Raw genomic sequence first — 26,393 nt, 5'->3', positions numbered from 1 at the left:
CACCCCAATGCCACAGAGACACAAGCTGTTGTGCCCTGAATCCTTCCAGAACTTACCCCAGGTTTCTCTACATCTGGCTGTTCATCTGTATCCTTTATCATGTTCTTTTATTATATAATAAACCAGTCAATGTAGGTAAGTGCGTCCCTGAGATCTGTGACCTATTATAGCAAAGGACTGAATATGAGAAGGGGGTCATGGGAACCTCTGATTTACAGCTGGTTGGTCAGAAGTACAGGTGACAACCTGGGGCTATGAACTGGCATCTGAGGTGGAAGGGACAGTCTTGTGGGACTGAGCTCTTAACTTGTCTGCACAAACTCCTGTTAGTGTCAAGACTGAATGGAACTGTAGGACACCCAACTGATGACGCCGAGAATTTCTTTGGTGTGAGTAAAAAACCCACACATCCCAGAAGCGCTGTGAGTGTGGTAGTAGCATGAGAGTGAAAGAGAGACATGAGAGTGTTTTCCCCAGACATCTGGGATGGCCCACCCCTACCCAGGTCAAGCCTGGGCCAAGCCTGGGAGCAGGAAGCCTCTAGGTTACACCTTCCAGGGGACCCTGGCTCAGAGGGGCATCATGAGGTTTCCTTGAACCTTCCCTGCAGGACTCAAAGCAGCAAGTCACCTGTTGGACACACACTGGGACCCTGGAGAAGGACTTTCCAAACTGCAGGTTGTGATTCATGGCCAATAGAATATTTTAAGGATTCTGAAAAGAATTGTGCATTTTAAATGAATTAGAATGAAATAACATAGCACATCACAAACAGAATAGACAATATTGGTGAATATCACATATATAAGGGTCAGTATTGTTCTGTGAAGCATTTGCTTTAGAATCACTTGTAGAATGTGTTCTTTACTGTGGGTCTTGGTGAATAAAGCTCAGAAGTGTTTTCTTGTGATGGATGTACTGCTCTTTCACACGTCCTTGCATTTTCCCAAGTCTTTACTAGGAATAGGATTCATTGTTTTTGCCTACTCTGTGACTTGTGGGATCTTAGTTCCCTGACCAGGGATTGAACTCAGGACCCTGGCAGTGAAAGCACAGAGTCCTAACCACTGGACTGCCACGGAATTCCCAGAATTTTGCTTTATAACGAATCCTAAAAATTACTGAAAGAGAAACAAGAAAGCCAGGAAGTAAAAACAGAAAGAAAGAAAGAAAGTCATTTTGGACGCTCATCAGGAGAGCACATGCATCCACATTGGACCCCAGGCTTGATTCGGGGCACACCTGGGGCCACATACAGGCTGACTTCTGGCATCAGGCAAAGCCATAGTCTCCCTGCATCTCAAAAACTGGATTTGTCATAGGAGGAGGAGGGGGGAGGAGGAAGAGAAGGAGGAAAAGGAGGGAGGGAAGGAGCTGTATCTACCCAGGGAACCTAAGGGAAAATGCTCGTCATGACCCCAGAGTGCTTTCAAGCCACCCTTCCCTGCACCTGTCTCCTCTGCTGGGAAATTCAGCTGGTTCATCCAATCTTCTTCAGGAGAAAGGAAAATCAAATCTTTCTGTATCTCTTTTGGACGTCCTCTTCTGTATTTGCATGGACAATAAGGTACACGATGTTCATTAGCAGATTATTAAATCTGAGTAATGAAGAATGAAACTGGGGTAAAATAGAATTTATTTCTTCTTACAGCAAAGGCCAAGGTATCCAACCACCTGCAGAATCCTGCTCCAGGACTGGGGGCTGGGGTACAGCATTTGTCAAAAGAAAAGCTAGCAAGTTGGCCTGAGGCACAGGTAGAGTGACCTCACTGACCTGGGCAGCACCCACGTCTCCCTGCAGCATCAGGAAGGGTGTGCTGACAGTTCTAGGGGACCTCTGCCCCTAACCACCTGACCCCTCAAGGCTGTGATAACCCCCACTTGGCCCTGGGTCTCCCTTGCCTCCCTGCCAGACCCACTTCCACCCACCCTGTGTATCTCTGTCCTTCCTTGCCCCCAATAGGACCAGATCTGCCTCTCCCTCTGGGCATACTCTGTCTCTAGGGTTCCTTGTCCACATCCTCTTCCCGAGATTTGAGGCAGAACTCAGAGCTCATTCAAGTCTCTCCACCCCCCCAAATTTGTAGCTATCTTCCTTAGTGTCTCTGAAGTCACAGTGAGCTCCACGCTCAGCTCTCCCTGCATGTGCCAGCTGGAGGAACTCTGGCATGAAGCTGCAGGTCTGTTGGTGTCTCTGTCTCTCATTACCTCTCTCTAGCTATATGATAGTGTCTGTCTGTGCACAGAGGTTGATTGTGGAGGTAAGTGGGGAAATCCATACAAGATGCTTAGTATCACCCCAGGCACTTTGCAAGCATAAGATGAATGTTAATTGTACTTCCTATGGGTATTATGGAAGGTGGGCTGAGAGGGGGAGACCCCAAGGGACCACACCTCTTTCCTTCTTGCAGACATTGTTCCTGGCCTGGGATGCAGACTCCTGGGCCTGGGACTTGTCTCACACAAAGGTATGACCTTGAACGACAAGACATTGTTATTCTTGGAGGAGTAGGTGCGGACTCAGGTAAACTGGGAGGCCCTCGCCATGCAGCCACTGCTGGGAGGGTCATCCCTGTGAGGAAGAGTGTCTCTCAGAACATGCTGGTCAGAGAGGGTTTATGTGGGTGTCCACATCTGTCCATACCCCAGCCATGCTTCCTTTCCCACCTGTCTGTCATGGTCTACGCCACCTCTCAGGTCTAGAGATCCTCAGTCTCCTAGGACAAGCTCCTTTTACGCAGGGTCCCCCACCCCCAAGGTCTTTAGGAGACCAGACCCAGGCCTAGCCCCAGGGCTGCTGTGTGGACAGCAATCCTGTGACCCTGAAGCTGTCATAGAGTGTTTGTAGGAGAGGGTAGACCCAATTCTGGCCCAGCAACCATGGCTCCAACCTGGAGTTACAGGGACCAGTCAGAGTCCAGGAACCCATCCTCTGCTGATTTATGGTTTCTCCCATCTTTGATCCAAATCTGTTGGGGTGAGGGGACGAGCCCAGAGGTGGGATGAAGGCAGGGGTAGGGGAGATGGCAGCTTCAGCAGGAGAGTGGAGACCTTCCAAGGCTGGATGAGAGCCAGGAGGCCAAGGCGATGGGCAGTGGATGGTCAAAATGGTGCAACACTGCCGCCATCTGGGGCTGGTGTTTGATGTCCCATGCAAGTCACCTTGGATTTCTGTTGGTAGCTTTAATGTCCCCCAACACACACAATGATTTGCTCTAAAATAGACTCTTCTCTTCCCTTCCCCAGAACTGACTGTTCCAGCTCTGTGGGCTGCCATGGTCCATCTGGGGGAGGACTGTCCCATTCTTAACACTTGACCCCCATCCTGGCTCCCAAGCCGTTGGACCTGACATGGGCAATTTCCTGCCTCTGTCCAGTGGACTTTTCCATCTTTTGCTCCCTTGAATCATGACTAAGTGAACTCTTCCCTTCCTGTTCACGATGGGCCCTACACTGGACCTCTTCTTCCCTATTCTTCCATGTTCCCCAATTGACGGTTTCATCTCTGTCTCCTCCCACACACTTTCAAATGGACTGTCCCAGCCCCATGACCCCGAAGATCTTAGAGAGAGCAACAGCCAAGGTGTCCAACCACCTGCAGAATCCCACTCCGGTACAGGGCAGGTACAACATCCATCAAAATAAAAACTAGCAACAGCCCCCACTAGACTGGCACCTCCACGTGGGCAGGGACTGTTGTTTATCTTGTCCCTGATGTCTCTCCACGACCTAGAATGGCGCTCAGTACGCAGTACAGACCCATTAGGTGTTGGATGAATGAACACTTTGACACAACAATTCCATTTCTAGGAACATGTGCTAAAGAAACACTGATACAGGTGCACAGGGCTGTGTGCACAAGAGTGGGAAGAGCAAACAACTGGGAAAAACTTGTAAATGTTTATTGTCAGTGACCGACGCTGAGTGAATGAATAATGGAGGTTTGGAGCATGTGCGGAACAGGAAACAGAGTGAGACAGACTTGTTCAGGACATGCTGCTAATGAGGAAAAGCAGGTGAGAGATGCTCATATTGGTACCCTGTGGATGTGTGTAAATACAGAGAAAAACGTTCACAATAAAACACACAGAACTGCCCTCAGTAGTTACATCTGGAGAGGGGGAGGTTAGTGCTGTTCTGTACAAAGAATATCTGACAATATTTGTTTATTTTTAAGGCAGCGGCATGGATGTGTGTGCATGCTAAGTCACTTCAGTCGTGTCCAACTTTGTGCGATCCTATGAACTGTAGCCTGCCAGACTCCTCTGTCCCTAAGATTTTCTAGGCAAGAATACTGGAGTGGGTTGCCAATGCCCTCCTCCAGGGGATTGCCCTGACCCAGGGATCAAACCTGTGTCTCTTGCCTCCTGCATTGGCAGGCAGGTTCTTTACCACTAGCACCACCTGGGAAGCCCTAGAGGCATGGATACACAGACAGAAACACACGGCAGGCATATGTCTTGCTCATTAACACAACTTTAATAACTAATAATGCTTGGCACACAGTAAGGAAAATCATGTTTAACTGTTGTGAACTGTTTATTTCATGTGCTAGGAATTCATAGCCGTGCCATGTTCATGAACAGCCACCAAGTTCTGCTTCTTATCTTGGGCACTTGTCACATCCGTGAGGCTGAGGCAAGGAAAGAGAAGGAAAATAAGTGACAACGAGCTCCCACTGACTGATAAATTACTATTCAGCTCCTCATTTTGAACTGCATGGCCCCTGTGCACTCCCATTCCATCCTGCCTTGTGGTCTATGTGCACCTCTCACTGCTCCTGAAGACCAACCTTGTGTTCAGGCTGCAGCGACTCTGTCAACTGTCCAGTGAGGTTTTCGGCTAGAGGAACGTGTCGCCTACATGCTAGAAGCTGACCTGGGGTTTGGGAGCCCACAGCATCCTGGGGAGGGAAGATCTCTGGATATACAGAGCAGGAAGTAGAAAAAGCATGGGAATCCTTCTCATTTAGCCTCAGAGCTGCACCCCCAAGGGACTGGGAGAAAGGAACAAGTGACAAGACGGGATACAACTAACATAAGAGAACAGTGCCTTTTGCGGGGATGTGGGGATGGAGAGAAAGGTTACTTACAGAGTTAGTCATCTTCATCTTCCTCTTCCTCGGGATCTATGATCTCTTCATAGGCCACTGGTTTTCTTTTTCGCAGTCGGTTGGCCCAAACATTAACCGTGTTTCCATTGGATTCTTCCTCGGGCTCCCTGATCTCTTCATAGACCACTGGTTTTCTTTCTCGCAGTCGGTTGGCCCAAACATTAACCGTGTTTCCATTGGATTCTTCCTCACGATCACTGATCTCTTCTTGGGCAACCGGTTCTCTTTCTCGCAGTCGGTTGGCCCAAACATCAACCGTGTTTCCATTGGATTCTTCCTCAGAATCACTGATTTCTTCATAGGCAACCGGTTTTCTTTTGCGCAGTCTGTTAGCCCAAACCTTCTTTCTCTTGGATCCTGGAGAAGAGTTGGTACATGGGGGTTGGGTGGGTTAGGGAGTGTCGGGTCCTGTTTTGTGAGATAAGGAGATGCCTCCTCCCTCCCCAGGTGTCCACAGGACTTCTACACGGTCTGTTTTGCACACTTTCTGGCTCAAAGAGGCTGAGAGGTTAAACCCACACCAACACACACCAAACAGCAGTTAGAGTTTTAGCTTCTGGCTCCTTTCATCGTCAGGTTTAGATTCCCAGTAAGTAATTCAGATTACTTACCACATTTATTCCGACCTTCTTTCACTCAGCAGATATATTAAGGGCATATCGTGTGTCAGGCACTGAGCTGAGGGTGGGGATAAAACTCTGAGTAAGATGTGTTCCCAAGTTATCACAGATGGAATGACCTGAGTTCCCCCACCAGGGATTGAACCCATGCTCCCTGCAGAGTAGGTGCAGTCTTAACCACTGGACTGCCAGGCAAGTCCCTTGAATTGAACACCTTTGAACAGCCTGTGAACTTGGATTCTTTATTTCCATTTTATGGACTAGGAATCTGGAGCTCAGAGAATTTGAAAGGCTTGCCCCCAGTTACGTGGCTTTCATATGGATGACAACTCAGATCTGTGATTCTGTAAGTTACACGTTTTTTAAAAAAAATTTGGCCATGCCAAGTGGTTTGTGGGATCTTAGTTCCTTGATCAGGGATCAAACCCAGGCCCCAGCAATGAGGACCCTGGAAGTCAGCTCAAATGTTTCAGCTGGAGCTGAGCAAGCTCTCAGCCCAGCCTGGCCCTAGGCCTGTCCAGGATCCATCTCCCATGGCTAACCCATTCACTTGAACATGGCCAGGGAAGACAGAGGAGTTGTTCCCAAACAAGTAAGAAAAGTTGTTTCTCTTACCTGATGTTTTCTTACTCTGCTGAGCAGAGATACTTGCTTTTGCCCGGGAGCCCAGCTGTCTCTGAGCCTGCTCTGGGCCTGATGTTCCTGGTACTATCTTCGAACGTTTTTTTCCCTTTACAGGCTTCTTGGGCGTCACCTTTTTAACATGAAAGTCACAGACAATCAGTATCCATTTCTCAAGTGCTTTAGAGCTTACAAAGTGTTTTCTTGTGCAGTACTTTAATTAATGTCCTCAACAAGTCTGGGGGATCATTATATTACCTGTACCTAAATTACGAAGAATCTAGGAAGTTAGAGGGAAATGGAATGGTCTCAATGAAGGGCGTTTCCAGGATTAGAACACTTGTTTTCATGCTTTTTCCACACCGAACACCCTCACCAAGAGACATCTCCAAGTGAGCAGGAGCGTGGTACACGGAAGATTTGGGAAAGTAGAGCATTCTAACGATCCATGAGGTCTGTGAAAATGAGGAGGGGCTTCTATAAAATCTAAGGGATTGAAGATAAGATAGTTGACAGCTGCGGGGAGAGCAAATGGAACAATGTGCAGAGGGGACAAAACGCTGCTGGCAAATGGTGTGGGAGAGATGAATATAGGGAAAGGGAAGAGAGAATGGTTCACATAAATTCACGCAGACAGCCAAGAAAGTGGTGTCAGATGTGGCATCCTGTCCTACCTCGGCAAGAACATTTCATGTGGAATTAGGTGAGGTGGTTCCTGTACCAATTCTACTTGTGTCAGGGTGTGTCACTGACCAACGATCTTAAAGCTAACCTTCATTCAGCTCTTGTTTAAAAAACTGTGAACGATAACTATATAATCAGCTCCCTTATTTATGCATCAGTGAACAATAACTGTAAAACAAGCTAAGTGAAAGAACTTTCTAAGGCTATAAATGCTGTTTAAATGTGATAATAATAAAAACAAACACTTTTATGATCCCTCTTTGAATTCTCTCTTCAACCGTGTCCACACTGCTACTGGTAACCCAACCACCAGATCCCTTTACCCTCTAAACTATAGTTTAATCTGCAATTGCAGAAGAACTCATTCAATAAACCCCTAAGGGTCTTCCTGGGCTGGAACTGGGGCTTCAGAGATGCCTCAGGGGCAGACAAGGTCCCTAAGGAGCTCACAGAAGAGAGAGGCTGACAGTTCAAGTGATTCCCAAGCAACACGAAAGGGGCCCTGTTGTGAGAGTGGTGTCTAAACAGAAGTGTCAGCAGCATCTGCAAAGTTTAGGGGAAACGCCTGAGCTTCAGAAACATGTGGAAAAGCTTATAGGTTTGGAAATGGCTTGGGGCTTTGGATTAGACTACTACCACTGCCACTGTTGGGCTTCCCTGGTGGCTCAGATGTGAAGAATCTTCCTGCAATGCAAGAGATCCAGGTTTGATCCCTGGGTCAGTAAGATCCTCTGGAGAAGAGAACAGCCATTGTGGTCTCAAGCAGATTATTTAACATCGCTGTACGACAGTATCTGCATTATTATGAGTAGTAGTATTTAATAATACTAATAATAACTTCATTATTATTTGGGGATAATAATGGCAGTAACATCATAGAGGTTTTAAGGGCTAAATACACTAATCCATGTGAATTGCCTAAAATAGTATCTGTCATCACTATGAAATCAAAAGAACAGCTATCACAATTCTTGTTAATTATTATTTAGCTCTTGGTACTACATCAGGAATTGTGATAAAGAGATCAGGAAAGGGAGGAAGTGAGGGCCAGGCTATTTTCCCACTTTTATCCCAACAGTCACATCTACAGAGAGATAAACAGTCTCTGGTCCTTTGGATTTGGGAGGCACTCACCTTCTGGAGTTTTCTCCCTTGCATGTTGGAAGTCCCTTGAGGAGGTTCATCTAAAAGGAGGTGACAAGTCAGAAATTTGTTTTTGTTGTTGGTAAATATTCTCAAACTGCAGAGACTCCTGTAGTATCAGGGATTTCTGCAGCAGAGGGTGACGAGTCCACTTATTATCAAAGAGTTACTCTGAGACCAGCCTCTGAATAACAATGATTTTGGTATTTATTTGCAGCATCAATTCAGAATTTTTCTTCTATGGTTTATAAAAGGCAAACTAAACCCCATCACTGCCTTATCCTATCCTATTATGTATTTCTTATGTTTTTCCCCAAAGAAGTAAATTGATTGGTCTTTAGCCAAAAATCACTCTATACTTAAAATGGTGAATTTCACAGTATGTCAATTACACCTTAATGAAACTGTTAAGTGTGAAATGAACCATGGATGATTTACTCCAGTGGTTATGGAATGTTTCCAGTATAAAGATACCTCTTTAATATCAAAAACCTTGTAGATACTCAAGCACTGGCTTTTTAGCCCTCTTACAGTAATTTTGGGAGCTTGTGGAATCTGGCCTGTTAAACTAGAGAGTCAAAGGGCTACTGGAGACATTTTGAACATTCTCACCCTGTCTTCTCACAACTGTGCTGTCAGAGCAAAAGAGCAAATGAACACATCCCATTCCCTTTTTAAGTGAGTACATACACTGCTCAGATTTGTAGAATCTGTCACTTTTTAAACCTTACATTGCCTCTGCTCATTGACCAGTAGGAAAGGTCAATGTGTGGAAGATTACTCTCTTAAACTCTCTTCCAAACTCAACACACAGAACCAGGTTCGATTAGGAGTGAGACAACTATTTGGTTTTGATAAAACACAAGCAAACAGCCATATGTCATTACATAATACGTTAATCACTTTCTTAAGATAGTTATCCAATACCTATGCACTATTATTTTGCAAGTTTTGGGTGGATTTACACTTTAAATTTTTCTTAATCATCCTGTGATTCATAATGGTGCTTAGCAAGAACTAACTCCTTTAAAAAAGAAATGTTTCAAACATGCATAAAATGATGGACAATAATATTTGAAACGTGCATCTACCATTGGGTCTAGTTGGATTTCAACATTATCTCACAACTACTTCAGATCGCTCTGAGCTCTTTATTCAAAATATAACAAAACACTATGAACAAGTCACAGCTGAAGCCATCTGTGTGGCCCTCACTGATCCCTACCCTCCTTCCTTTTCCGCTTCTTCACTCCAGAGTTTGATGGGTTTTATTCTCATTCACGTTTTTATACATTTACCAAATACTTTCTATCCATAAAAATATATATATTCTCGTTTTGCATGTTTTAGGATTATATATGAATGGCCTCTGACTGTGCTTAACCCTCCGCATTCAATTTTTTTTTCACTTAACCATGATGCTTTTGAGGGAACAAAGTCCTGAGAATCTTTCCCCATCTGGAACCCAGCATAAATGGGCTTCAGGAGACTCATTTCCTGTCACTTACCCTTTTTCCTGGGGTTCTCAGTTTTAGAATCACAATGCTTGGATTTTGTGGCTCCATTTTTAGGACACATGAAAGCCGGTGGGGTACACTTGAGACCTAGAATGATGCAAAATATTTGTTTCTTAAAAAACAACCTGAGAGGAGGGGGAAATGCTGGGACACAGCACCAACAGTAAAGCTCATCAGCTGGGCAGGGGGAATCTGAACCACAGCCAGTGGGAGAGAAATGCATAGAATCCAGGTCTGAGCATCTCTGTGGCCACTCTCAGCCCACAGCCCTGCACAGGATTTAAAAGAGCAGAAGGGTTGAAGACTGCCCTGGGATTTCTTCGCACAGAAAAGGACAAATGTGGGACACTTGGCATAGCCTAAGAAGAATAAACCATGGCTTGTAAAGAGGAATCGTCATTTATTCCCAGCCTTGTCTGAACCCAGAACTTCCTATTACCTAGTCTAGTCATGGTTTCATAGTTTCTCTTCATATTCACATAGGTGATTTTCTCCGAGTATCCCAGACGTGCCCACTCTTTCTTAGAGAAGTATTGGGAAATAGTCTTGAAAGCCTAAAGAAGAAAGAAAAATAAATTCCAGCAATGATTCAGCTAAACATGTCTGACTTTCAGCCAGGAACTCTTCCTTGGCTGCAGGGCCTCCATGTTAGATCTATAAAGTAGAGCTAATAAACCCTCTCTAGTCATGGCTAACAGAGAATATGGGTAACATTGCCTAGGCTCTCGTCTGGCATGTAGTAGGTGCTTAATGCTGGTGGCATGCTCTTCTCTCACCTTCCAGAATAGACTGAGAACCATCCAATCCAGTGCAAGATCACAGATCTTTTACCCAAGGATACCCGGCAAGGACAGAATGAGGGCCAGAAGCTCTGGATCTCCCCTTGACATGCTGCTCCTTGTCCCCAGTGCCTCTGACCCTCCCCCAACCCCCAATGCCCAGAAATCTAGTCACCATACAATGTCCCCTGGGCCACTCCTCTGCCCTCTCCAGATCAACTCACCTTGGATTTCTTCTCTAATTTCTTCCTATCTTCCCTGGGGTTTTCCCAGAAGCTGCCTCTGTTCATGGCGCTTATCTAGAAGGAACACAGCCTGGGTCTCTCCAGTCACAAGGCCAAAGGTTCTGTCGGGGGATAAAGTGTTGAAGGAAGTCCACATTCAGTTAGTCACCTGTAATTAAGGTTCTACTTTTCTCCATCCTTGGCTTATCTGTCCTTGAGCAAGGACATGAGGGTGGGGAAATCAGATGAGAACAGGAAGCTGGAGATCTCTGAGAGAAGTAGTGATTAGGGATGACATGTTTTCTGTCATGATCAAAGTAGCATTGAGTCTTTGAGGGAGGTTGGTTACTGTTGTTAGTAGCTTGCCTGGTTTGGCTTATTTTGAAGGAAAGATATCAGACACTTGTTGGGGAAGTAGTGAAGTGAATGCATAGTATTATTGAGGGGGGCTGTTTTGAGGCAAAGGAGGGGAGGGGAGGTAAGTCCCAGAGGTCATATGGTGTCTCTGATTGAAAGGTTTCAGTTTTCAGGCAGAGGGATGTGGGATTTTGCTCGGTTGAAAAGAAATGAAGATCACTAATATGAGTGAATTTAAAGTGTATTACTAGGCCCAAATCAATAAAATCAGAAATGAAGGAGAAGTTACAACCAACACCACATAAATATAAAGGATCATAAGAGATTACCTAGAGACAGCATTTTTCACAGAACTAGAATAATTTTAAATTTTCTGTGGAAACCCAAAAGACCCCAAAGAGCCAAAATAATCTTGAGAAACAAGAACAGAGCTGGGGGTATCACACTCACAAACTAGTAGCTGAAGGTGTCTTCAGACTATACTACAAAGCTACAGTAATCCAAACAATATGGTACTGGCACAAAACCAGACACATAGATAGATGGAACAGATTATAAAGTCCAGAAACAAACCCATGCACATATGGTCAATTAACCTGTGACAAAGGAGACAAAAATATACAAGGGAGAAAAGACAATTCCCTTCAATAAGTGGTGCTAGGAATATTGGACAGCTGCATGTAAATAATGAAATTAGAACATTTTCTTACACCATATAAAAAATAAACTCAAAATGGATTAAAGACCTAAATATAAGACCATAAAACTCCTAGAAGAAAACACAGACAGAACACTCTTTGACATATATTGTAGCAATGTGTTTTGGACCTGTCTCTTACAGCAAACTAAACAAAAACAAAAAATGGTACCTCATTAAACTTAAAAGCTTTTGCACAGCAAAGGAAACCACTGACAAAACAAAAAGACAACCTACTGAAAGAGAGAAATATTTGCAAATGATATGAGTGATAAAGGGTTAATTTCTAAATTATACAAATAGCTTATAAAAATATTAAAAATCCAAACAACCCGATTTAAAAATGGGCAGAATAACTGAAAAGGCATTTTTCTGAAGAAGACATGCAAACAGCCAAGTCAATGAAAAGATGCCCAATATTGCTAATCATCATAGAAATGCAAATCAAAACCACAATGAGAGGGACTTCCCTGGTGGTCCAGCAGCTAAGACTCCATGCGCCCAATGCAGGGGGCCTGGGTTCAGTTCCTAGTCAGGGAACTAGATCCCACATGCTGCAACTAAGAGTTCACGTGCCTCAGTTAAGAGTTCACATGCCACAACTAAGAGTACACATACGGCAACTAAAAAGATTTTGCATGCCTTAACGAAAGATTCTGCATGTAGCAATGAAGACTGAAGATCCCAGGTACCACAACTAAGATCCAGTGCAGCCAAATAAATAAATATTTAAAAAACCCAACACTATGAGATATCACCTCACACCTCCCAGAATGGCTATCATCAAAAAGACCACAAACCATAAACATTGGGGGAGGATGTGGAAAAAAGGGTCCTTTTGTATTCTGTTGGTGGGAATGTAAATTGGTATAGTCACTGTGGAAAACAGTGTGAAGGTACATCAAAAAAGTAAAAACAGAACGACAATAGACCCAGAAATTCCATTCCTGGGTATATATCCAAAACAAAACAAAAGCATTAATTTGAAAAGATACACACAGCCTAATATGCATGGCACCATTATTTATACTAGCCAAGATAGAAACAGCAACTTAAGTATCTATAAACAGATAATGGATGAAGCTGTGGTATATATATATATGTGCATGTGTGTGAGTGACACACAAGGGAATACTACTCAGTCATAAAAAGAATAAAATCTTGTCATTTGCAACATGAATGGGCTTGGAGTGTATTATGTTAGTGAAATAAATCAGACAGAAGAAGACACATACCATATGTTATCACTTATTCACAGAATCTTAAAGAAAACAACAAAGAAATGAGCATAACAACAAAAAAAAACAGATTCACAGATAAACAGAACAAATTAGTGCTTATCAGTGAGGAGAGAAGACAGGAGGGGAAAGATAGGGATAGGAGATTAAGAGATACAAACTGCTATGTATAAAATAAATAAGCAATAAGGACATATTGTACAATACAAAAAACATAGTCATTATTTTGTAATAACATTAAAGGAAGTATAGTCTATAAATGGGCTTCCCTGGTGGCTCAGAGGTTAAAGTGTCTGCCTGCAATACAGGAGACCCGCGTTCGATCCCTGGGTCGGGAAGAACCCCTGGAGAAGGAAATGGCAACCCACTCCAGGATTCGTGCCTGGAGAATCCCATGGACAGAAAAGCCTGGTGGGCTACAGTCCATGGGGTCGCAGAGAGTCGGACACGACTGAGCGACTTCACTCACTTAATCTATAAATACATGGAATCAATTTGTTGTATGTGTGAAATTAATGTATTGTAAATCAATTTATCTTGATTTTAAAAAGGCTATTACTATCTTTTTGAAAATTATTAAAGCGAAGAGAGCTAGCACCTCTGACACTATAGGATCACCCATCACTCAGGCTGAGAAGACGGCATTGGGAGTTTCTCTCAGGAGGGGAGAGCTTTGGGAGTTTCTCTCAGGGAAGGGAGAGTCTGAGGCCAAGAACATTGATTCTTTATACCAGCTGCTGCTGCTGCTGCTGCTAAGTCGCTTCAGTCGTGTCTGACTCTGTGTGACCCCAGAGGCGGTAGCCCACGAGGCTCCCCCGTCCCTGGGATTCTCAAGGCAAGAACACTGAAGTGAGTTGCCATTTCCTTCTCCAATGTATGAAAGTGAAAAGTTAAAGTGAAGTCGCCCAGTCATGTCTGACTCTTCGCGACCCCATGGTCCGCGGCCTACCAGGCTCCTCCGTCCATGGGATTTTCCAGGCAAGAGTACTGGAGTGGGGTGCCATTCCCTTCTCCGTCTGAGGATGTTAGGAGGTCCAGAAAATATTCAGTTGCTTGAATTATCAACAACAGTAGGTCCCAGTTTTTTTACTTGCTCCCCTTAACCTGTCTAGAGAGACCCTCAAAGAGAGCTTACCTCAGACGTGAAGCGGTGCCGAAGTGCCGCTGGACGTCAGGACGAAATCCCACGAGATGTCGGGACGAAATCCCACAGTTCAACCGACCAAGGACAATCAACCAATCAGAACAGCTAGCCAACTTGATCTGGCCAATCGGAGATCAGGAGAGTAGGCGGGGCAAGAGAGGCAGGAATGGGGTCACCTAACGGTTCACTCTCCGGGGACAGGAGTGCCTTTTCAAAGTGGGTGGAAACTTGAAGTTTCCTGCTTCAAGCAGGATTGCCTCCCGCCAAAACTGGCCACGCCCAGTTACGTAGGTCCATTAGCACGCATGCTCAGATGTTACCTTTCCATTCAGCTTACCTCTTTCTACCCTCTGCTGTGTGTTTGTTTGGTTTTAATAAATGGTACATCTAGCTTCTCTGGTAGCTCATATGGTAAAGAATCTGGCTGCAACGCAGGAGACCTGGGTTTGATCCCTGGGTCGGGAAGCTCCCCTGCAGAAGGGAATGGCAACCCACTCCAGTATTCTTGCCTGGAGAATCCCATGGACTGACCATGGGGTCGCAAAGAGTCAGACACGACTGAACGACTAACACTTTCATTTTCAAATGGTATATCCGAGGCAGGCTGCCATCTCAAATCCTTCCCATCAGTCTCCAACTTCCTCAGATATGGGGTCTTTCTTAGGACATCATATGGCCTTTCTAATAACTCAAGAATTTTAAACTTAAAAAAAAAAAAAAAACACTTAGGAAAGCTATGGTACATATATACAATGGCGTATTACTCAGCCATTAAAAAGAATACATTTGCATCAGTTCTAATGAGGTGGATGAAACTGGAGCCTATTATACAGAGTGAAGTAAGCCAGAAAGAAAAACACCAATACAGTATACTAACGCATATATATGGAATTTAGAAAGATGGTAACAATAACCCTGTATACGAGACAGCAAAAGAGACACTGATGTATAGAACAGTCTTTTGGACTCTGTGGGAGAGGGAGAGGGTGGGATGATTTGGGAGAATGGCATTGAAACATGTATAATATCATATATTAAACGAGTCACCAGTCCAAAAAAAAAACAAAAAAACTTTTAAATATGTGCTTTTCTGGAAGATCCAATAACCAGAAACATGCTTTACCCAATACTAATATTTGCAACAGTAGTATTAAAAAGAATATCCATGTAAGTAGGGCTTGCTGTGTCCCTCAGGGGGCTCAGAAGTCACTTTTTCTAGAAAGTCTTTTCTACACCCCCCCACCCCGAATAGGTCACCAATACCCCTTGGGCTTTCCATTACATCTCTGATCTAAGTGCCTCCTCCTTCTTAGGGCAAGGAGAACAGGGCAGTAACCCATGTGCTAAGCACAAAGCCATTTATGTGCATCATCCCATTTAATTTTCATCCCCTTGAGTTGATTACTGTTATCATTCCTTTTGTGCAGATGCTAAGACTGAGATGCAGAGAGTTAAGCAACTTGGTTACATAATCAGTAGGTAGCAGGGCTGGAGTTCACCCCAAGTTGAATTGAGCCCAAAGCCTGTGCTTTTACTTACTGTTCTGTTGTTCAGTCCCTCAATCAACAGTGTCCGACTCTTTGTGACCCCATGGACTGCAGCGAGCCAGGCTTCCCTGTCCCTCACCATCTCCCTGAGTGCGCTCAAACTAATGTTTGAGTCTGTGACGCCATCCAACCATCTCATCCTCTGTCTTCCCCTTCTCCTCCTGTCTTCAATCTTTCCCAGCATCAGGATCTTTTCCAGAGAGTCAACTCTTCGTATCAGGTGGCCAAAGTATTCTTTCCAGTGAATATTCAGAGTTGATTTCCTTTAGGATTGACTGGTTTGATCTCCTTGCTGTCCAAGGGACTCTAAGAGTCTTCTCCCACACCACAGTTTAAAAGCATCAATGCTTTGGCATTCAGCTTTCTTTATGGTCCAAATCTCACATCCACATATGACTACTGGGAAAACAATAGCTTTGACTAGATGGACCGTTGTTGGCAAAGTGATGTCTCTGCTTCTTAAAATGTTATCTAGGTTTGTCATAGCTTTTCTTCCAAGGAGTTAAGTGTCTTTTAGTTTCATGGCTACAGTCACGGTCCACAGTGATTTTGGACCCCAAGAAAACATAGTCTGTCACTGTTTCCATTTCCTCCCCCATCTGTTTGCTGTGAAGTGATGGGACTGGATGCCATGATCTTAGTTTTTAGAATGTTGAGTTTTCAGCCAGCTTTTACACTCTCCTCTTTCACCCTCATCAAGAGGCTCTTTAGTTCCTATTCACTTTCTGCCATGAGGGTGATGTCATCTTCATATCTGAGGTTATTGATATTTCTCCCATCAGTCTTGACTCCAGCTTGAGCTTCATCCAGCCCAACATTTTGCATGATGAATTCTGCATATAAGTTAAATAAGCAAGGTGTCAATATACAACCTTGACATACTCTTCTCCCAATTTTGAAGTAGTCTGTTTTTTTCATGTCTGGTTCTAACTGTTGCTTCTTGATCTGCATACAGGTTTCTCAGGAAGTAGGTAAGGTGGCTTGGTATTCCAAAAATTTAAGAATTTTCCACAGTTTGTTGTGATCCACACAGTCAAAGACTTTAGTGTAGTCAATGAAGTATTCAACTTTTTCTGGAATTCCCTTGTTTTCTCTATGATCCAACGGGTGTTGATAATTTGATATCTAGTTCCTTTCTACGTCTTGTCTAAAAGCATCTGGAGCCCATGTCTAAACCCTAATACAATCACAAACAGGGCCAGTGACATTGCCTTTAAGCACCTCTTGTTGTCATATATTGGGACCCCAGCAGGACCCAGACACGGTGCTAAGGTCACCAGTGTATCATTTACTTCCAGCCTTGAATAAAACAAGTCACTGCATACCACCCCCAGAGATGTGACATCAACCACCTGGGAGGCAGCGAAGGATGAGGAACTCTCAGTATCTGCTCAGCCCTCCACACTCCTCATGCTGCAGGGTTTTGTAATGAAGATTTTTCCTTTCTTGATTACAGTAACTTTTCTGCTTTTGCAAAACAAAAAATTTTAAGTTCCTCTTGTATAATTAACTAGATCTTATTTAGAGGATAATTGTAATTCATGTTTCTTAGTTAGAAAAAATTTTTTCTGTAGCCTTTTATTTCCTACTATTTTAGCAAGTACTCTAGAGATAATAACTAAATATTGGCCACACTAGCATCCAGGACAAATTTTACCTTCTATTAAACTGAAATTAAATAAAATAATGAAACTCCTCAATCCTTAGACTGAATAAGCTCACAACCAAGAGCTCAGGTGAACCCTCCCATCCTTCAGCACATCCAGGGAATCCAGTAGTCAGGGATATTTACAATCAGGACTTTTGAGACATTTACTGCAGAAGGGAACTGGAGTGTAGAATCACAGAGAACCCCTCTCCCGGGTCCAGCACTTTCACTCTGAGCTTGCACATGAGATAATGAATGAGATTTGTAATCCAAAGGGAGTGGGGGTGGGAACTAGGAATGAGCAGGAAGGAATATTTCTTTGAGTATAGCTTTTTGTGGAGCTTTGACTCTTAGAACCGTACTCATGTTTCACAGACTCTAGGGGGAAAATAAGGAAAGTAAGAAAGTGGTTGCAAACTAAATACATTGAAATAAACTAGAGGACTTCCCTGACAGTCTGGTGGTTAAGACTCCATGCTCCCAATGTAGGAGGTGTGGGTCCGACCCCTGGTCAGGGAATTAAGATCCTACACGCTGTGGGGCCAAAAGAAAAACAAAAAACAAACTCCTAGGATGACAGGGGAACCCCAAATGGGATATAAACAGAAATAATGGAACCTAACTGTATTGTGCTGTGTTAAGTTGCTTCAATCGAGTCCAACTCTGTGTGACCCTATGGACTGTAGCCCATCAAGCTCCTCTGTCTGTGGGGATTCTCCAAGCAAGAATACTGGAGCAGGTTGCCATGCTCTTCTCCAGGGGATCATACAACCCAGGGATCGAACCACATCTATTGTGTCTCCTGCATTGGCAAGTGGGTTCTTTACCACTAGCGCCACCTACAAATGAATAATAATACCACACTGAAGGGCATGGGGAAGAAAATAACTAACCTAAGTAGACTTGAGAAACAATATTTATTTTGACCAGATACTATAAGGCTCAAAGCAAAAAGAAATGTACACAAATGTAGTTTAGTTAGTAAATTTGTTTTTACATAGCTTAGGAATCTTAGGAATTCTGAAAATACTTTACGTAAAGATTTGAGCAAACAAATAGATCGTAGATAACACGGGTCATGTTTCTCATTGTCAGAGAAAGGCATTTCAAATGTGGGAAAGAGAGATAAAGCTACAATAAACACTGTGGTCTTGGATTGGAGTCAGAGATATCAGTATGAATCCAAGGGACGGTCTACAAAACAACCTGCCCAAGTTTGAAAAAAATGTCAGTGTCATAAAAGATGAAGAAAGGCTAGGTTTAAAAAAGACCGAAAGATGTAACAAGTTAAATGCAACACACGATCCTGGACTGCATCTGGGAACAGAAAAAAAAATTTCTTTTCTTTTTGCTAATGAGGGCATTATTAGAACTATTGGCACATTTTGAAAAAGATTTACAGATTAGATAATATTTCCGAATTGGTGTTAATTTCCTGGTCTTGATTTTTATAGTGTGGTTATACAGAAAATAATGCCTAGCTTTTAAGGGAAAATACACTAGTATTTAGGGGTGTGCATGCTAAGTTGCTTCAGTCGTGTCCGACTCTTTGTGACCCTATGGACTGTAGCCTGTCAGGCTCCTCTGTCCATGGGATTCTCCAGGCAAGAATACTGGAATGGGCTGCCATGCCTTCCTCCAGGGGATCTTCCTGATCCAGGGATCTAATGGATGGGTCGCATCTCTTATGTCTCCCGCATTGGCAGGCAGGTTCTTTACCACTAGCGCCACCGATGAAGCCCTATTGAGGGGCATTTATTTACAAATATTTCAGAAGTAAATATAATTACTATTCTTACAACTTTTTCTGTAAGTTTGAAATTATTTCCAAATAAAAATTTAAAATAAATGTAGACTATTGGACCTCACCTTTGACCCACTGGATCAGAAAATCTGGGTCTAGGGCTCAGGAATATGCAATGAAGGATAGGGCTTTGATCTTAATTTCATAAAAGTTCTTAATTTCCAGGGGTTCTGTCATACCTTGTTTCTCACATATTTAAGACAACTCTTAAAGATGCACAAAGCTTTGTATTAGTATGCTTGGGCTGCCATAACAAAATACCATAGAACGGGTGGCTCAAACAACAGAAATTTATTTTCTCACAATTCTGGGGGCCAGAAAGTCCACGATCAAGGTTCTGGCAGGATTTGGCTTCTGCTGAGAGTTCTCCTCCTGGCTTGCAGATGGTTCCTCTCTTTGTCCTCACATGGTGTCTCATAGAGATCTCTGGTGATCCTGGCTCTTTTCTAAGGACACCAGTTCTATCAGATCAGGGCTCTACCCTTAGAGCCTCATTTAGCCTGTTGTCGTTCAGTCGCTCAGTCGTGTTCTGACTCTGTGACTCCAGGGACTGCCGCACGCCAGGCTTCCCTGTCCTTCACCATCTCCCAGAGCTTGCCCAAACTCATGTCCATTGAGTCAGTGATGCCATCCAACCATCTCGTCCTCTGTCTTCCCCTTCTCCTTCTGCCTTCTATCTTTCCCAGCATCAAGGTCTTTTCCAATGAGTCAGCTCTTTGCATCAGGTGGCCAAAGCTTTGGAGATTCAGCTTCAGCATCAGTCCTTCCAATGAATATTCAGGGTTGATTTCCTCTAGGATGGACTGGTTTGATCTCCTTGCAGTCCAAGGGACTCTCTCTAACACCACAGTTCGAAAGCATCAATTCTTTGGCGTTCAGCCTTCTTTATGGTCCAACTCTCACATCCATACATGACTACCTCCTTAAAGGCCCTATCTCCAGTACAGTTACCCAGGGTTTAGACCTCCAACATATGAATTGGCAGTGGAGAGGGACTCAATTCAGTCCACAACTACCACTGTATAACACTACTGAAGTCAAGATATCATTGTAGCTTTAATTAAGACCACACATAAGGTTTTGTGTCCTCTGTTGTCCACATTGAATCTGGGTCTTGGGTCATACTTCTACCATCTATGTCCCTCAGGTCTGAACCTTGATCCTGGTCCTCTGTTAACTCTTCCAGTTTTACTGCCACTCAGGTCTGACTTGCACCTGGTTCTCTGTTCAATTTTCTCTGTACACAAGCTTCTGTTAATACTTCTGCCATCAATGAGCCACTTTTGGGGGCATCTAACTTATGTTTCTGTTAAGTAACTATTTCATCATCAGTTCAGTCTGGCATGAAACCCAAACCCAAGTTCTCTTTTTATTTCTTCCTTCATCAATGCCTCTTCTCATCTGTGAATCAAATCCAAGTCTCTTAACACCATTAGTTCCCCTCTCTGATCTGTATATTAAACCCAGATAACAGTTGTAGATTTTACCACCAATGGCCCTCTTTTCTATCTGACTATCTGTTAAATCTTTAATCATCAGTGACCCTCAGGTTTAATCTCAAACCCAGGGCTCTGTTAAGTATTCCACCACTGTGCACGCATGCTAGGTTGCTTCAGTCATGTCTGACTCTTTGCGACCCCATGGACGTTAGCCTGCTAGGCTCCTCTGTCCATGGGATTCTCCAGGCAAGAATACTGGAGTGAGCTGCCATTTCCTTCTTCAGGGGATTCTACCACCAGTGTACCTATACTCTAGACCTTAAACCTGGGTCTGTGTTAACCTATCCACAATCAATACTCCTGTGATCTTGGTCTAGAGTCTCTACTGAGGTTTCCACCAATTTTCTTTGTCTGGTCTTGAACCTAAGCCTTTGAAACAATTCTGACATAACAGCCTGAGCCCTTCATTGATGCCCATCTGGTTTGAATTCAAACCTGATCTACTACCAGTTGTCTCCCCCTAGTAATACCCTGTGTCTCAATCAAATTTTCCACCACCACCACCCTTGGGTTTGACCTCAAAATTAGGCATTATGGTAGACAGGATAATGGTCTCCCAAAGATGTCCATGTCCTAATCCTTGGCTTTGCTTTCTTACATGGGTGGAGCTAGTGGTAAAGAATCTGCCTGCAAATGCAGGAGACATAGGAGATGTGGGTTCGATCCCTGAGTTGGAAAGATCCCCTGGAGGAGGAAATGGCAACCCACTCCAGTATTCTGGCCTGGAGAATACTATGGACAGAGAAGCCTGGCGGGCTACAGTCCATAGGGTTGGACATGACTGAAGTGACTGAACACGCATGCAGATGTGATTAAGAATCTTGAGATGGGAAGATTATTGTGGATTATCCAGATGGGTCACAAGGCCCCTAATAACAGAGAGGGAGGAGTGGCAGAGTCAGAAAAAGAGGTGAGATGATAGAAACAGAAGGTCACAGTCAAAGAAAGATTTAAAGATGCTATACTGCTGGCTTTGAAGATGGGAGAAGGGGTCTTGAGCTAAGGAAGCTGGAAAAGGCAAGAAAATGGATTCGCCCTAGAGCCTCCAGAGGGAGTATAGCCCTGCTGACACCTTGATTTCAGCTCAGTAAAACCCATTTTGGACTTCTGACCTACAGAACTACAGTTCTGACCTACAGAAGTGTAACATAATAAACTTGTGTTGGTTTAAGCCACGTAGTCAAAGCTGTGGCGTTAAGCCAACATAAGTTTGTAGTAATTTGTTACAGCACCAATAGGAAAATAATATAGGCATCTTTGAAATGTTTCACCATTGATGCCCATCTGGTCAACACTCAAACCAGGTCCTTGCTAACTCTTCCGTCATCCATGACCGTTTGTGTGACCTCAAATCCCAGTCACCGTTAGCTATTCCACCATCACAATCCCTTTATATGTCCTCCAACCTGGGCCTCTTTTAATTTTTTCCAACCTGAATGAATTTCTGATTTTACCTTGAACTCAGGAATCTGTTATCTATTCCACCATTAATGGGTTCTGATCTAGATGTAGGATCTAGGATGTTGAGGGTAGTTAACAGTCCCCTTGTGTCTACATATTACCCAAGGAGGTAATATATAGAGGTCTGTTCTTGGAGGTCTGTTCACTTTTTCACTATCAGGGCAATTTATGCATGAATCTTTTCTCAAGCCTGTTAACTCTTTCCCTATTGTTGCTCCCTGGGGTCTGTACAATGACTACAGGCCTCAGTTAAATCCTCCCCATCTGTGCTCCTTTGACGTGTACGGAAAAGCAAACATCTGCTAACTCTTCCATTGTTAGTGCCTCTCCTCCTATGTGCATTAACCCCAGCCCTCACTTAATGCTTCTGTCATAAGTGCTCATTACTTGTAAGCTTAAAGTCAGTTCTTGGTTGACTCTTTCACCATCATTGCCCCTTTGGTATAGGTTGTGAATTGTGGGTCATTGTTAATTATACCACTATTAATGTTTCTCTGATATATCTCAAATTTGGGTCTAAGGTAACATTTCCATTTCCAAAGCCTCTCTGGAAGGACTTTGGAACTGGGCCAACATTCCACTATCAGGGCCCTTCTGGTTTGACTTTGAAAGCGAGGTGTTTGTTGTTTCCTTCACCCATACACCCTGTTAGAGGTCTTGAATCCTAGGACATTCTTAAATACTATACCACCAGTGTTAGTCACTCAGTTGTGTCTGACTCTTTGCGACTCCATGGACTGTAGCCCACTAGGCTCCTATGTCCAAACGATTCTCCAGGCAAGAATACTGGAGTGAGTGGCCATTCCCTTCATCAGGAAATCTTTCCCACCCAGGGATTGAATCCAGGTCTCCTGCACTGCAGGCAGATTCTTTACCATCTGAGTCACCCCTTGGTGGCTTGCTTGCTTCCTTAAGCGATCCTCAATATAGAACCTATGCTTTTCTTAACTATACAGTCCCGCTCTTGGCCAACCTCAATCTAGCCCTTTGTTACATCTTCTAAAATCAATGCCCCTTAGGGTTTACCTTGAACCTCTATTAAATTCTTTTGACTTTGATACGAACTGCAAAATGCTGCTTCTGCCCACTTTAAGTGACGCGTGCAGTAAGTCCAGGCTGTGAGTGACGGGATTGGGCGGGCCTCTCTGTGTTCGAAGGAGCCAATGGCAGACTGTGAGTGACAGGAGCGGGCGGACCCTGACCTGCCCAAGGAGCAATAGGACGCAGGAGGGCAATGACGCTGGGCAAGGAGTGGTGCGCGGGGAGTGTAGTCTAAGCACCTAAATGAATACAAACATTGTGTCAAAGTACTCTTCACTTTCTCCAGACGCTCTAGAAAGGAGGCTTCTGCAGAGCAGTCTCTCGGGCCTTGATTCCACTATCCCTTGTTAGCATTACCCGCCTCGCCGCCGGTTCCCACAGAACAGCCTAATCGGCAGTATCTCCACGCCTTTGCTCTGGCGGTGACTCAGCTCAGGGCCGGGAACACCCATTCTTCCTCCCAGGACAGTCGCGGCCGTTCGGAGCCTCACACTGCTTTCAGAGCACCAAGTGCAATTATCTTGCCTCTGAAATTCCACAAGGACTGCCCGGACTCAAAAACACATATATCCTCTGGCTGGAATGGCAGTCCCCAGAAGTCGTGGGGGGCACTATACATTTCCCGGTTCACAAGCAAGTTGCTGTCACAGAGCGAGTGATGCTATTTTTGTTACTGGCAGAGCTGGGCTCCGCAGCTGGTTCTGAGTGGGCGGAAGATAAGATGATACGCCATCCAGACAAGGGAGTTTCAAGGGATGCTGTGCCCTTTTGTGCAAACGGGGAGCCAAGCCTGGATTGAGAAGATTTTGGGTCCTGATTGCAGAGCCAAAGTGAGGGGCCCAGCTGAGTGATGGGCATCTGTGTGGACAGCGATGGGGCATGTGGAAGGACTAATGAGGGGTCCTTTGGACTGAATGATGTGAACAACAGTGATAGGGGAGTCTGGAGGATCAGGCATAACGATGCGTGGGATATGTGATAGGGAATTTAATGGGGATAAGTGATGGGGGATTTGTTAGGTGAGAATTGCTGTCTGTAGGGTGAATGATCGGAGAAGGCGATGGCACCCCACTCCAGTACTCTTGCCTGGAAAATCCCATGGATGGAGGAGCCTGGTAGGCTGCAGTCCATGGGGTTGCTAAGAGTCGGACACGACTGAGCGACTTCACTTTCACTTTTCACTTGCATGCATTGGAGAAGGAAATGGCAACCCACTTCAGTGTTCTTGCCTGGAGAATGCCAGGGACGGGGGAGCCTGGTGGGCTGCCATCTATGGGGTCGCACAGAGTCGGACACGACTGAAACGACTTAGCAGCAGCAGCAGTAGCAGGGTGAATGGTGGGATTTCAAGGGGTGAGCAAAGGAGGTCTATAGGGTGAGTGAAAGGGACCTGGGATGAGTGATGGAGGGTCTGTTTCGGGAAAGTGATGGGGGATCTGTGAGGTGAGCAATAGGAGGTCTATAAGATGAGTGGTGAGGTTCTATGGGGACAGGAATGGGAATGTGTAGGGATGTCATGTTGCGATTCTTTGGGACCAGGTGGCTCTTTTAGACCAATAATAAATACATCCATTAATAAACAAAAATCCCCGCCCTTGTGGTTTCAGCATTCCAGTGGAAGAGTCAGTCACTGAAGTTTTGATTTATTTTCCCTGATGACTACCTTTTCATATATGCATTGATCACTTGGAGATCCTATTTTGTGAGGTGCCTAGTCAGATCTTTAGCTCATTTTTATTTTGCATCACTTGCTTTTTCCTTATTGGTTTGTAGGAGTTGGTTTCATATATTTGGATACCACTCTTTTACTTGTGATATGTGTTTTGCAACTATCTCCTTAATTTTTGGTTTCTCTTTTCCTTATGTGGCTTTGAATACCAAAGAAATTCTCACACTGTTAAGGATGTTCTAGGACCTGGAACAGAGTTCCCAACCTGGGGATCTGACAAAGGGACTTAGAACCCCCAGGGAATTTGACTCTGGAGGCCAGTGTGATTTGATTACAGAACTTCCCCAGGACTGGGGAAACAGACTCTTGGAGGGCACAAAGAAAACCTTGTGCACACCAGGAGCAGTGTCCCCACAAGAGACTGAGCCAGACTTGCCTGTGAGTGTCCAGCAGTCTCCAGCAGAGGCATGGATCAACAGTGGCCTGCTGTGGGGTCAGGGGAACTGAATAAAACAGTGGGTACATAAGTTCTTTTGAAGGAGGTTACCATTACCATAGTTTGGCCTCAAGCCAAACAACATGGAGGGAACACAGCTCCACCCATCAACAGAAAACTGGATTTAAGATTTACTGAGCATGGCCCTGCCCATCAGAACAAGACCCAGACTCCTCCACAGTCAGTCTCTCCCATCAGGAAGCTTCCACAAGCCTCTTATCCTTATCCATCAGAGGGCAGACAGAATGAAAACCACAATCACAGAAAACTAACCAAACTGGTCACATGAATTGCAGCCTTGTTTAACCCAATGAAGCAATGAGCCATGCCATGTAGGGCTACCCAGGATGGATGGGTCATGGTGGAGAGTTCTGACAAAACGTGGTGCACTGGAGAAGGGACCGGCAAACCACTTCAGTATTCATGCCTCGAGAACCCCATGAATAGTATGAAAAGGCAAAAAGATAGGACCCTGAAAGATGAACTCCCCAGGTCAGTAGGTGCCCAATATGCTACTGGAGGCCAGTGGAGAAATAACTCCAGAAAGAATGAAGAGATGGAGCCAAAACAAAAACAATACCCAGTAGTGGATGTGACTGGTGATGGAAGTAAATTTCGATGCTGGAAAGAACAATATTGCATAGGAACCTGGAATGTTAGGTCCATGGATCAAAATAAATTGGAAGTGGTCCAACAGGAGATGGCAGGAGTGAACATCGACATTTTAGGAATTAGTGAACTAAAATGGACTGGAATGGGAGAATTTAGTTCAGATGACCATGATATCTACTACCATGGGCAAGAATTCCTTAGAAGAAATGGAAAAAAGTGAAAGTGAAGTCGCTCAGTCGTGTCCGACCCTTTGCGACCCCATGGACTGTAGCCTTCTCCATCCATGGGATTTTCCAGGCAAGAATACTGGAGTGGATTGCCATTTCCTTCTCCAGGAGATCTTCCTGACCCAGGGATTGAACCTGGGTCTCCCTCATTGTAGGCAGATGCTTTACCGTCTGAGCCACCAGAGAAGAAGAAATGGAGTAACCCTCATAGTCAACAAAAGAGTCTGAAATGCAGTACTTGGGTGCAATCTC

General features: G+C 44.3%; 1 protein-coding gene across 3 annotated transcripts; it reads right to left on the bottom strand.

Moving 5' to 3' along the window:
• Nucleotides 1-4,456: 4,456 nt before the first annotated feature.
• Nucleotides 4,457-14,605, bottom strand: LOC129638886 (protein SSX1-like). Of its 3 annotated transcripts, XM_055563606.1 has the most exons (9): nucleotides 14,475-14,496; nucleotides 14,129-14,256; nucleotides 10,702-10,823; nucleotides 10,138-10,252; nucleotides 9,690-9,785; nucleotides 8,173-8,222; nucleotides 6,349-6,487; nucleotides 5,093-5,470; nucleotides 4,457-4,633 (listed from the first exon to the last, which is right to left on the bottom strand). In XM_055563606.1, exons 3-8 carry the CDS (start codon nucleotides 10,765-10,767, stop codon nucleotides 5,097-5,099), a joined length of 840 nt encoding a protein of 279 aa, XP_055419581.1. In that variant the 5' UTR covers nucleotides 10,768-10,823; nucleotides 14,129-14,256; nucleotides 14,475-14,496; the 3' UTR covers nucleotides 4,457-4,633; nucleotides 5,093-5,096. The 3 variants fall into 3 exon arrangements, with proteins under 3 accessions (XP_055419581.1, XP_055419580.1, XP_055419582.1); XM_055563605.1 differs by having other exon boundaries at nucleotides 14,129-14,605; XM_055563607.1 differs by lacking the exon at nucleotides 9,690-9,785 and having other exon boundaries at nucleotides 14,129-14,603.
• Nucleotides 14,606-26,393: the final 11,788 nt, after the last annotated feature.

The sequence above is a fragment of the Bubalus kerabau genome, chromosome X, assembly GCF_029407905.1.
Source record: "Bubalus kerabau isolate K-KA32 ecotype Philippines breed swamp buffalo chromosome X, PCC_UOA_SB_1v2, whole genome shotgun sequence".
Classification (NCBI taxonomy): domain Eukaryota; kingdom Metazoa; phylum Chordata; class Mammalia; order Artiodactyla; family Bovidae; genus Bubalus; species Bubalus kerabau.
The sequence above is the reverse complement of the archived record's forward strand: the minus strand, read 5'-3'. Positions and strand labels throughout refer to the sequence as shown.